This window comes from Ambystoma mexicanum, chromosome 1p (genome assembly GCF_040938575.1).
Source record: "Ambystoma mexicanum isolate Mex_15411 chromosome 1p, UKY_AmexF1_1, whole genome shotgun sequence".
Classification (NCBI taxonomy): domain Eukaryota; kingdom Metazoa; phylum Chordata; class Amphibia; order Caudata; family Ambystomatidae; genus Ambystoma; species Ambystoma mexicanum.
The window spans coordinates 384948060-384961723 of NC_090921.1; the positions used below are offsets into that span (position 1 = coordinate 384948060).

Below are 13664 nucleotides of genomic sequence, written 5' to 3' on the forward strand. Positions count from 1 at the left end.
AAACTCAGCTAGGAGCGCCCAGAGCAGCAAAGACCATGAGCATCAGTATAATAGAAGGGGTAGAAACAGGCAACATAACCAGCGCAGGCCTCAACAAGACAGTATAAATACTAACAAAAACAAACCCCCCCTGTCGAAGACCGCCCCCAGGGGGGCAAAAAACAGGGCATAATCAGGGGCAGTCTGGCAACCGCAGCGGCAGGGGGGCCAAAGGAAGCACACCGGGGACCTGCTGGTACTTCAACAGAGGGTCATGTAACAAGGGCACTGAGTGCAGATACAAGCACCAATGCAGCACATGCAATGGTGGCCACAGCAGCAACAACTGCACAAAACCCTCTCCTTCCAGGCCCAGCCCAAAAGTCACTCAGGGCAAAAACATGCACTAGCTATAAAATAGGGGCCTCACCAATAAAAATTGACCAACTGCTAAAAATGTTAGAGAACTACCCTGACCCAGCAGCTAGAGCATTCTTGGCTCAGGGCTTCAAAGATGGCTTCCAGATCCCATTCAAGGGCCAGGGATCTCCCACCATACCCAAGAACCTACAATCTGCCTCATCCCTAGCTACCATAATAAGTGAAAAAATTGATAAAGAGCTACAACTAGGGAGGATTGAGGGCCCCTTCCAACACCCCCCCCCTTCACTGAGTTTTTATGCTCCCCCCTGGGCATTGTGCCCAAAAAAGACCCGGGGGAATTCAGGATGATCCATCATTTAGCACACCCACCCGGTAGCTATTTCAATGACGGCATCCCTGCCACGGAGGCCGCTGTCTCTTACAGCTGCGTGCAAGATGCTGTCGACCTAGTAAAACTGTCACGTAGACACGCTCTCATGGCAAAAAGACATTAAGTCAGCTTTCAGGCTGCTGCCCGTGCACAAGAGCATTTACCAGTGGCTGGGCTTCCATTTTGACAATAAATTCTACTTTGACAAATGCCTTCCCATGGGCTGCGCCATCGCGTGTGCCTATTTTGAACAGTTCAGTTCTTTCCTACAGTGGGCTTTCCAACAGGCCATGCCCAGAGCCAGAATCCAGCAGGGTCCAGCAGGGTCTCCCCTATGCAGCTAATCCATAAAAACATTCAGTGAAACCATGCAGGAATTAGGGGTTCCACTGGCACCCAAGAAGACAGTAGGACCCACCACCACCCTGTCATTCCTAGGAATAGAGATTGACTCTTCCATGGGGGAGTGCCGCCTGCCCAGGGACAAAATAGAGGACCTTCTAAAGACAATAAGGCGGATGACAGGCAGGGACAACGCGACGCTACGGGAAATACAGTCCCTTGCTGGGAAGCTCAACTTTGCTACCAAAATCATGCCCCAAGGCCGGGTCTTTCACAGGAGCCTGGAACTAAAAATGAGGGGGGTTACAAAGCCACACCACCACATCAGATTGGGCAAGGAGATAACACAAGACCTGGCCATGTGGGAATCATTTCTTAACAATTTCAATGGCCAAGTGATATGGCGCAAACCCATGAATGGGGCAGACAAAAGGTCCCGGTTCACGGATGCGGCTGGCAGCAGAGGCTTTGGGGTATGTTTTGGTAACAAGTGGTGCGCCGGCCACTGGCCGCCCTGCTGGCAGCAGAGGGGCTGGACCAGGAACATCACATTGCTAGAGATATTCCCCATATGGCTGGCACTCTACCTATGGGGGGACTTGTTGGCCAACACAAAACTGGTCACATGGTCAGACAACATGGCGGTTGTACACATTTTAAACAAAGGTGCTGCCTCCTGCCCTCTGGTGCTAAAAGTGTTGAGAGAAATGACAAGTCACCCTGGAAAATAACATTGTAATAATTGGGCGGCACATTGCAGGCAAAGATAATAAGGCTGCTGACGCTCTGTCCCGTTTTCAGTTCTCCACTTTCAAGGCACTAAAACCACAGGCAGAAGCCAGAAGGACAGCAATTCCAGAAGAGGTTTGGGCCATCATGGACACATCCAAGGCAGCCCCCGCCAGCCAGCCGGTCACAGCTCTTCCATGAGATGCCTGCTCCCAGCTCTACCCTCCCCTCCGGGCCTGGGCAAAGGGGGTTGCCTTTCCCGGCACCACACTCCTACAGGTGAGCCTAAAGGTGTCCTAGGGGAACTGGCCAAAAAGGCGCTGGCACAGAAAACTGCCAAAATGTACAATAAGTGCTCGACTGATTTTGGAAACATCACAAAAGTCACCAACATCAGGGATATACAGGAGAGCCATGTCAATGACTTTATGGAGTGGGCTTTCAAACAAAGCAAAAAGAAGGAATGGGCTTCATCCCATCTGGCAGCAGTTTCATTTTACACTAGATTAGCGGGGGCACCCGACCCCACCCACGGCGCACTAACCAGATATGCTCTCAAGGGTTGGTCCAAAATGGAAGGGGTCAAGACAGACACCAGGCGCCCCCTCAATTTTGTTAAATTAAAATTCTGCTAGACACCCTCCCTGCAGTATGCAACAATGCCTACGAGGCCTCACTATTTACAGCTGCCTTCACACAACTACTTTGGGGCGTTCAGGATCAGCGAGATAGCCTCCAAAAACACAGGATCAGAGGAAGGGCTGGATATAGGCGAAATCCACCTGGGGAAGGACTCCATGGCTGTGAAACTGTGTAGGTCCAAAACTGACCAATTAGGAAAAGGGAGGATCATCAACCTGTACTGCATTGAGGAAACAGAATATTGCCCCATCTGCACCACCAGGGCCTTCATGAACAAGCGCCCCAGCCGGGGGGGGGGGGCAATTATTCACACACAAAAATGGGTTTGCCCTCAGTAGATTCCAGGTGAGGTCTGTCCTCAAGAAGACCATAATAGCTATAGGATGGAATTCTACTGAGTTTGGATCCCACTCCTTCAGGATAGGAGCAGCCACTTCAGCCTGGATGGGGGGTTGCAAGAGAAAGCCATAAAGGGGATTGGGGGTTGGAAATCTGGGGCTTACAAAAGATACATCAGGAAAGACTTGATCTAATAGTATCCTCCTCCCCCCCCCATTTCTTCCAACCACAGGCTACCCCCCCCGTCTCAGACGGCGTGGATCGTGGGTCACTCTTTCATCACCAGGGCCAGCAGATGGCTGGAGGAAACCCAGGACGGCATGCATTTCCAGGACACCATCACCTACTGGTGGGGCAAGCCGGGCATGCGCTGGGGAGACCTACACGACAAATTGGCTGGCCTACTGGGGGCCTGCTCCCCCCCCTGAGTATCTCATCATCCACCTCGGGGGCAATGACTTGCCTCAGCTGGGCAGGAAGCTTCTTCTGGCTGATATCTGCACCTCCCTCAGATCCCTGGCCCACATGCTAAGACTTCGAACAGAAGTGATGATGTCAGAAATCATCCCGCGCCAACATTGGCATGGGGCTGAGTGCAACAAAGCCATGGAGATTTCTAGGCGCAAACTGAACAAAGCTGTGGCCAATTTCTGCCTTTTCTCAGGCCTCAAATTTATTAAACATGGGATCTCGGTACACAACCAGGCCATGTTCTGCAGTGACGGGGTTCACCTGTCCATTGAAGGCATGGACATCTTCACCAGGAATATTTTCTGGACCCTGGCAGCCAGAGGCTGTACTTAATTCATAATCTCCTATTTTGGGGGACCTGGGAGACGCCGGTCAGCATCCCCACAGGGTGGCGGCGGGGATCAGCCTCGAGCGGCCCCTAATTGGGATTAGGGCCCCCCCCGCTCACCTGTTCCCTCTGTCCCCAAAATATAGTATTGTTATCCTTTTGTGATGTTATGGCTGGTTTTTCTTTTGCACCATGGCTGGTACGAAAATAAAGCTTGTGGCCTAAGTTTTCCACCTCACATCCTGGTTTTCAGTCTCCTCATTCCTGCAACTGTCATTACTGTATTGCCGGTCACTTCACACTTGTCATCCATGACACCCGTCACCCGCATGCCACTGCCCAGCACAAAAACAATTCCAGGCTTACTCTCGGGGGAGAGAATGGTGACACTATGCACAAGGCCTGTATGGCTAAAAAACCCCAACTGTAGGCAAGTGCGCATGTTTAGCTAGGCCCTGTGAGCGAGTGCCAGGACTGTTCTTTGTTATTCCACTGTGTCTGAGGGATACGGGCGTGTGTTGTGGCTGATGCAAGGGGACTGGTAAGGTGTCGGATCGCCGTTTGTCCGTCATCTATCTGCCTCTGAGCAGATCGTGTGACAGCAATTGTCGGGCAACGTGAACAAGTTTGCAAGGCTTACATGCTCACTTCCGTCTCGAGCCCCCTTTTGAGGCTGCATTTAGGAAGCGCCAGCATGTCTCCCCAACTGCAAATACGTTGGCCGTTCCCCATGCCGGTGGCAAATGACACCTGTAATGTCGCATTGGCTGTTGGAATGTAAAACACCAAAACAAACAGACTTGGGCATTTTACTTCAACAATGGATGCAACGCCGACATTTCCAATGAACCTATTAATAGTTTGAAAGCAATTTTCTTTAAGCACATTTTGCAAAACTACCAAGCTATATGCATTGCCGTTAATTTGGACAGGCCAAAACTATAACAATCGACACGTATGCACTATTTATTCCTCGTCCAGCATAACGTAGGATATAGTGTAGCATTGCAAATCATTTGGTGAAATAAGTTTGAAACGAACATTGCAACACAGGGGGGTGGTGGAGTCTACTAGAAAAGGCATCACCCTTTATTGAATGAATCCATGAAAAGAAACACCAGCTGAGAAGATAATTGGGCTATGAACATGCCCAAGGTTAATCTCTTTTACATAGCGAATAACCTGTTTTCTTGTCACCTTCCGGTAAGGTCAAGTAGTAGAAAGTTATTACAGCACGCGCGCACGTTTTGAGTTTTCTGGGTAAAAGGTTACTTTGTTCACTCCCTTAAAATAAATAAAAAAAATAACACAGACGTACAAAGTCTTACACATTAACTAGTCAGGATAAGTAAACGGGCGTGGAATCGCGCTAACTTTACCTCAGGTTTGACAGTGGCAGGCACGACTGCCTGGGCCTCATTCTTGTTCAAACCCACTAGACTTTCTTTTACACCATTACCCATACCAGGTGTGGAAGCCAAAGCAGAAGAGAAAGGACTCCTAAAAGAGCAAAGGAGAAAAACGGGCAGTTAGCTAAACCATCAACGCTGCAGTTTCTGTGAAATATGAATCGCTTTGATTTGAATGGAAATGAACACTAACAGCTAGTATTACAGGTCGTATTACATGCGCACAAGTACAATTCTATTTACCCACAACGTTTAGTCAACTGCAAGAGTTATTTTTTCAAGTGGATCTAGTTACTAGAAAAGATCACACGAGACAGATGGCTTCGAGTGTCTTGGTCTGTAAATACCGTCCCTTAGCGAAATTCTAAAAAGGCAAGTGTTAAAAATAATAATAAAGCATAGGAAAAACGTGTTTTCTACGAAAAGTGAATGCCAATGGCAACACTTCTAAAAACTGAGTCAACGTCAACAAACTCCCCAAAACAATTAAAATACTGAAACATGACAAGAAGCTGGCAGTTCTCTAACAGCAAAGCTTAACAGAAAAATTATCAAAAGTGAGGGAGGCATAAATCAACCGTTCGTTTCCCTACGTACAAGGCAATTTCCCACTTTTTAAATTATTGCATGGCCACGTTTCTTAGTTTAACCAATTGGAATATATGTCACTCATCTATATGAATTGGTCACAACCAACAAAAATCCCCTAAAATTGTTGACCCGTGAAAAGTAGAAAATGGGGCACATGTAGCAAACGGCCAAAACCAGAAATAACCTTTTCAATCTATCATTGATTTATCGACACATCCTCCTTTACTTTTTCATTTATCGATCCTCACATTCATATTCAATAATCCATCCGTTGTCCAGATAGACTCCAGCAAAGGCTTGATGGGGGTGTATACTGCAAGAGATGTATAGGGGAGACAGATCCGTTTCTCTGGCAATCATCCCCACAAACTTGCATCTACCCTCTAAGCTTTGCTCACACTTCCCAAGTCAACATCCACCACCGTCTCCAAGCTTTGTTCACTACTTTTCCTTTAAAATTCAAGACACTCAGCCCTCCTCTCTGCCTCCTCCCGAATCATTTTTCTATCAACCACCTCTCACCCTACCTTTCCAACTCTACTACTTTGCCACTCCTATGGAATTAGCACCCATCCTTTGCAGCGTCAACTTGTCTTGCACACCCAATGGCCCTTTTGCTACCCTAATGGTGAAAAGCTTAGACTCAGTTACTTGCCCTCATCTCTCTGAGCTCTTTAACCTCTCTACTCCCGCTGGACTCTTCTCAGTCTCCTTCAAATCTGCAACTCTTACCACCATTTAAGAAACCCTCCGATGACCCAAACGTCCAAGCTCACTAATCGCCCTGTTTCCCTCCTTCCCCGTTATTTAAACGCCCTTGAGCGGGTGGTCTTCAACCAGATCAAAGTACCTTGAAGATAATAGACCTGGAGATCCACTTGCATCTGGCTTCTATAGTAAACAATCCACTGAGACAGTTCTCATGGAGGTATCCAACTTTCTCTCTGATGCTCACCACTCCTCTGATGGAGGTCTCCAACTTTCTCTCTGATGCTCACCACTCCAAACCCTTCTAGTCATCTTTTTGGACTCCTCTGCAGCTTTCAACACTGTCAACTACTGCTCTCTCATCACTCTTCAGGACCTTGGGTTTTTCAAATCTGCTCTTGCTTCGATTGCCTCCGACCTGGAAGATCAATCTTTTAAAATCTCCTGGAATTCTAACACCACCCATCTTCCTGTCAGAGTCCAAGGATCAGTACTTGTCCCTATGCTCTTTACCCTCTATACTTCTGTCCTTCAGCTTTCACCATCACATTTTTGTTGTCGATTCTCACCTTTTTTCTCCTTTCCCTCTTTCACTCCAAACCACCTCAGAACGGATTACCAATTGTCCCACTGCAATTCACTACTGAATGACTCCCGGCTGCGTCAGGATGAACTTGTCAAAAACAAAAGTCCTCTTTCTCCAAGACCCAATATCATCACTACCCTCTCCTCTCCTCTCCTCTCCACCCAACGGTCCTTTTTGATAGCAACCTCGCTGCTCGTACTACTCTCTCCAATATCCCAAAAAAGATTCCTTTTCTTACTAACCGCTCTGCAGACTCCAATCTCCAGCCTCATGCTCAGCATACGAGATTACTGATCAAGCTTAGTCCATGGCCTTCCGCTCAACTCCTTCCTACCTCTCAAGTCCTCAACTTTTCTACCCGTGACCGATACAACCTACCCAGATCCTCCTCCACATCTACCTACGGACAACACGCTGGTTCTCTCTCCATGCACAACCACTCCCTTTTCAAGTTCCTTCTTGTCTACAAAGCTATTGGTCTTGCTCCTCAATACTCGTTTGATTGCATCCATTTCCTCACCATCTGGTTTTCTCCAATCTTCCTCTGAACTCAACCTTACTGACCCACGCTCTCTTTGTGCCTCCTCTCGCTACTGTTCTTTCTTCCTACTCCGCCCAGTCCACTGGAGCCCGCTGCCCATAACACTTAAAGTCAGCCCAGCTGTGGAGGTCTTCAAAGCCCAGCTTAAACTTCACTTACTTGCTGAAGAGGAAACTCCCTCTGCTCGCTCCCTCATCCTACCTACTGGACCCGACCACAATTTTTCAGTTATATTGTACTCTTCTTTAGTAGGAAGTAATTGGACGTTGGGTCAATTACTGTAAGCCACCAATTTTCTTACATATATTTTTTCTGTTTGTTTTGTCCCTGATATTTGCCACAGTATTTTACAACCTAAACTGGCTCATCACTTACTAACATCTTTGTGCTATTGTACAGGAACTCTTTGTGGGAATGCCTCAACTATCACAAAAGGTTTTATAAGTAATTTCTTATTGAAATTGGCAATCCTGTTTTTCAAATAAATACAAGGGCAGTCTCCTGGCACAATACCCTTTAGTTAAGTCAATGGTAGAAATATAATTTGCAAAGCCAATCATTTGAATCAATTCGTCAATTCTTGGCATATGGTAGGCATCAAAGCGAGAGATTTAATTTCACTTTTCAGAAACCTATGCAAAATAGTCAACTTCCATCGGGTTTATGCTCCAGCACGATTGGAGAAAACCAATGGCATTGTGGGGGCTCAATTACCTGCAAGTCAATTTGATTCACCTCTGCGGCTTTCCAGCGGGGCTCATAGTAGCTGGGATTACAGCTGTGCCGATCTGCCTAGATATGCTTCAACATGTACAATGTTATCTTACTGCTTGAGCCACAAAGACAGTGGCAAAGTGTTGCAGACAAGAGTATAGATCCCCGAGTATTCTGGTGTCAAGCCTGTTTGTATTGGATTGGTTGCTGCTTCTTCCCTTCTCATACTGTGGTGTGTGCCACGAGATTTGGACCTCAAGGTTTCGGACAGGCATTGAACCAGTTGATGTGGTATACTTAAGAGGCGGGCTGATGGTCGTCTTGTTAAACGATGGTTGAGATCGCTGAAAACTGTGATAAGCAAGTGGCATGGACCTTACAGAATCACCCGGTTATTTTTTTTGAGATCGGAAGTATGATCAGGATCAAGTCACTCACCTTGAATTGCCTTCATTTAGAATCACAGTCGGCTTCTCTTGGCCTACTTGAAGATGCAGTGCCAAAATGTGGCCCAACCACCCTCAAATTCAATGGTCCCTCCTGCTACATCCTCACATCCTTCTCTGCCGGCGATATCTAAAATATTCTGATATTCCCTCACCCAGACCATTTCGAAGGCAAGTAGAAGCTTGGAGTTTTGTGCACTGAAAAAGGGCCCAATGTAGTTTACCCCAATTCTTACATCATTCTAAACAAAATTTTAAGAGCACCTGGTTTAGGTTTTGACTGAAGCGTCCCTCAAGGCAGTCTATCTGGGAATAATAGACAGCTTCAGAGGGTATTGTAAAGAATCAGGAGTACGACTCGTGACACAGGGTTGTTTATAGTGGTTATTATAAACTTTTATTGAAGAAAATGGAAGATTGGAGAAAGACCTCTCGCCCCATCCCTAACAAGGGGTTTCCCTGCCTAACAAAACTAAAGGATGTCAGTGTCAGAATGTCCACCCTGTGTCTAAAATCCTTACATGAGCCTAACATGCTAAGCTCACAATAAAGTGCAAAAGTATATAGTCTTTCAACTGGCCATCTGTAGCTTTTCCAAAGTTCCAACAGAAAGTTCCAAAAGGTGCAAAAATAAGCTAATAATCAAAGTTCCACAATCCTCAGAAGGGGGTCCCATCCCCAGAGTTTCTCAGATTCTTTTCAATTCTCACACACAATACTAAGGGTGTGTTTCTCTTCCACTGAATTCTTTAGACACTTTATAGTTTACAAACAAAATAATTCAAGTGATATGGTTCCTCCCTTGATTCTTTTTCCACAGTTTCCCCATTTCCTGGTCCAGGGGGTACGAGTCACTTTTCCCCTGGTTTTCCCACATTCAAAGTGATTTACCTTCACAGTCTATTATATATTTGGGCGCAGGTACCAGACTCACAATCAATTCACCTAGGGTACTCTCCTGCCAGGACTTTTACTTTCTTCACTTTTCTTTGCTTTTCCACAAAATGCAACTTTCCAAACCAGGGGGTATTGTTCCCTCCCCCTGGATTTCACACACGCAAGGTGGTTCTCTTTCTCTCCTCAATTTTCACAATTGCACAAAGTTCTTTTCCCCAGAATATACAATTTTCCAGGTCCAGAGGCTATGGTTCCCTTCTCCTGGATTTGAAAAACCCAAGAGGTTCTCTTTCCTCACATTGCCTGGTGTGCTCTCCTGCCAGGGCTTTCTCCACATGCAACAGTGATTCATTCAGCCACTGGGTCTTCGACTCCCCCCCCTTCATTTATTGCACTCCGTAATGCACTCGGCGCCTGAGCGCCCTTGCTCAGGTTCACCCTGTGAATATCAGTCTCTCCTTGGCATGCCGTTGACGCTGCAAAGCGCCCCGGTGTCCCATTTCCCCCCTTTGGGCTCACCAGTCTCTTGTGGCAGCTTCAGCATTATCCAAACTCTTCGGTGTCTCCAGCAGTGCACATCCTCCTGTTGGCGTCGCTTCTGCTCTCCGGTACCCACTATGCCTTGGCCTACTCACCACAGCGTTTCCCGATTTAGGCTTCCATGTAGCATTCCTTCGACCGCTCAGGACTGTGCTGGTTGACGCTCTCCTGCTCGCCGCTACAGCTGGCTTCTTCGCTTCGCGACCCACGTCTGGTGTAGTGGTTCTCCCTTTTCCTCGTGGTGCCAGGGTTTTAAAATGTCCCAGCAGCCATCGGATCCATCCAACCACTAGAGCATATCTCTAGTTCTGAAGCTTCAGTGCTCTGCATCACTCTTGTGCTTGTCCTCATCTCAGTAGTTTTGCAAAAAGTATAGGAAAGAGTCCTACTGTCAGTGCAAAGTGGACGGACTGGATCTATATCACAATATGCCGTGCAGCTTTGGGAATTCAAGGGGTTGGGGTCATACCTGGAGTGGGAAGGGGGATGCTATGTTCCTGCCAGTGCATTGCCTTCCCTACCACGAGGGTTGTCTCTCCCACCCATAAGGTCACCCCTCTGGCAGCCACCCCCAGGGTCAGGATCAGATAGCGGCTGCCCTTCACTGGCCCTAGGGAAGAGTTTCCCTGGAGAGGGAGATATTCACCACAGTATCCATCTGTAACAATTTCTTCAGATAATTCAGGAGTTTGGACATGAATGGGGAATCCCCAAGTGTGCGAGAATTTCCTTTGGGAACCCCACCAATGTTAAATGTTAAAGGTATTTGTACCGTGCACCGTCACCAACTGAGTTGGTCCCCAGGCGCTCTGGCGGATCTGCAAATGAGAAGGTGGGATGGGTTAGCAGGTGAAGCGGGGGGAGTGGTGTTCTGTTGGCAGCTTCAACTCGGTATACACGGGTGCTGAGCTTCGGTGTGAGTATTGGATCGATGTCAGTCCTCGTGTGCTGTTGGTGCTGCTAATGTGTGTGTGTTTGATCGCAGAGGGAAGGCTTCTAGATAACACGTAGAGTAATCACACTGAACAAAGTTATCTATTCCTAGACTTAGATGGAATGGGCCGAGAGCATTTTGAAATGGGGGAGGGACCAAATGGTATTGGGTTTGCCCATCTAACTTCACATTATTCATAGCCCTATAGAGGAGGCCTCTTCGCTCTACAAAGGTGACAGGTACACAGTCTTTGGGACAAAGCAAATTCTGGTTCAACAGGGCTTCCTGTGCCTCAATGCATCCTCCGTTCGTCCTCTCCAGTGGGCTTCGACAGATCAAAATCATTCCCCCCCATGGTAAATATGAGCTACCAAATCTTGCTTCGCCCCTCCGTTTTTTCCCATTCATCCACCTCTTTGGGTTCGGAAGGTTCATAAATTAACTGGGCTAATGTAGAAGTGAATGGCCTTTACTATTCCCCTGTAATTTCTGTCAATCACACCAACACCCCCCCGCCCTTACAGTAATACTATACATCACTGCCAAGTCAGATGTTGGAACTACTCAGCCATAGCAGGCCTCATGAAAACCACTCAAACACTTGTATAGCGGAGTACTTTTTAGATGCATTGAGTGTCCCTTCTGAAGTGCATCAAGTTAAATTCCAATTACCTGGAAGCCAATCTGTGCCAATGTACCATTTAAGCCCATCTGGAAAGGCAGTCTGGGGGTAAGGTAGGTGGACTCTTAAGTAGGTTTGAAGTAGCTGCATACTGTAACCAAATAGTCTGCATGTCTGGGGTTTGGCCCACTTCTGAGTACTAAGCAGTGATCACAGAGGAGTGGTTACAGGAGACCTGCAAGTAGTTAGCACACAAAAGGTGTCCACGTGGCCTAGAACTGGGGTGGTACAATAATGCTCCTACATTACACCAGTCAGTAGGTCAAACTACTCTAGATCAACCCCAACCCCCAATGTCCACACAGCAACTAGCAGGACGTTCCTGCCTACGCGATCCAGGCCTAATGGATCAATGACATTATCAATGCTTTAATACATTTACAATTAGTCAGAAAAGTGATTTTGTATTAATGTATGTATATTTGGAGTTCATTTTGAACCCAAAAGACAGACATCCTTAGTAGCCCAAGCTCCAATGTTGAAGAGAAGTATTCGAGGTGTTTAACAAAAATTAATGTCTGGTTGGTAACAATGGCATTCTGTTGGTGGGGCACAGAACTATGGGAGGCCTAAGCTCAGGACAATGCCTGGTCGGTAAAGCTAGATGTGTTCATGCAGGGTGAAGGCTTGCAGGACACAGCCACTGGACTTGCAGGACACAGCCACTGGCAGTAGTGTAGGTGACACTTGCCAGACCCTGCAAGGCAGATTGAGACAATCTCAACTCCCTAGGCTCCAAGCTGAACAGCTCCAGTAGCAAATGCGGTATCGACCACTACAAGTTCCCCAGGGGAGCAAGGCCCATAGTGGAGGCTAGCTGAGCTTCCAGTGCAAGTGGTGCACCACAGAGGGATTAAGAAATCTGAGGAAATTATAAGGACAGTGCAACTCAAGACAATGAATAAGGACATATGGGCTTGTTGTTGCAAGTTCCTGACAGGCCAGAAGTAACAGTTGAAGATGAGGGGCAGCTGCTTTGAAGCCCAGTACCTTTGGTATCCCTGGTGGTGCTGCGCCATGCACACACTCCTTCCCCCGGGGAAGGAGGGACACACAAGTTACCAAATGTTCAGCCTCAAATAAGATGCATCATTTGTTGCCCTTCAAGTACAATTACATGGCCAACTCCTAGCTCATTCATATGCCTAAATGGCCTTGATCCCCCCCATTTTCAGGAGTGTATATTGAGCCAACTGTAGGAAGCATCCTATAGCCCATTCTGCTGTCCTCTGCCATCGCTGTTGTGCAATTAAATACAGATTTTTAATGAGCGGCTGCATTGTGGGGTACAAAGGATTAAATACAAGCACATCTACTCATAATATAAATCAGTTTGCAACCAATTATATTCTTTATGGTAATATCCTGCACCATTTAGTGCACCTTTTGTCTAATAAATCCAAACACTAAATCACACTGACAATATATTGGCTGATGGTCCACTATGTATGGGATCTTTAATACTAATCCTAAAGCAAATCGTAATGTTTAGAATTATTCTGACCCTAACTCGAACAAACAAGCTATTGCAAACTCTAAGCCTATTACCCAAATGTTCTAACCTGCACCAGTACTATTAGTCCCACCTAATGGTAATTCACATGTGGGGAATCTTATACTCTTTGCAGCTTTCAGGGAATTGTGTTCCAACATGTCCAGGCAGAGGAGAATAGTGAAAAGGTATAGCTACATCGCTGGTAACTTGTCGTCATGCATTACCATGGTTTTTCAGTACAAATAATATGCCAACAAGTTCAACGGTCAAGTTAATTTAACTTCGCAGTAGAAGATCAATTTTGTTATTCATCCTGCAGAACGGGCAGCATTTTAAAGATTTTTCGAAGCCTGCATAGGTCCATGCTGGTAGTTGAACTCTAAGGCGTTTGGAAACCAGGGTCTGGCCCCTTGGAGGAATGTCCACTTCTTCGATGATGTATAAATCCATTCCTGCTAAATCAGGGTTGCTTTCGTGGGTACCTGGGCCACCCTAAATATGGAGATATGGTCTTTAAACTCTGGAGGACTTCAGTAA

General features: G+C 46.8%; 1 protein-coding gene across 2 annotated transcripts in view; it reads right to left on the reverse strand.

The window, feature by feature from the left end:
* SLC25A42 (solute carrier family 25 member 42) overlaps positions 1-13664 on the reverse strand; it is a 409509-nt gene that overhangs the window by 251811 nt on the left and 144034 nt on the right. For both annotated transcript variants that reach the window (XM_069649132.1, XM_069649131.1), the window contains one exon: positions 4964-5084. In XM_069649132.1, the coding sequence (XP_069505233.1) occupies positions 4964-5047 (84 nt within the window). In that variant the 5' untranslated portion in view covers positions 5048-5084. The remainder of the gene's footprint in view (positions 1-4963; positions 5085-13664) is intronic.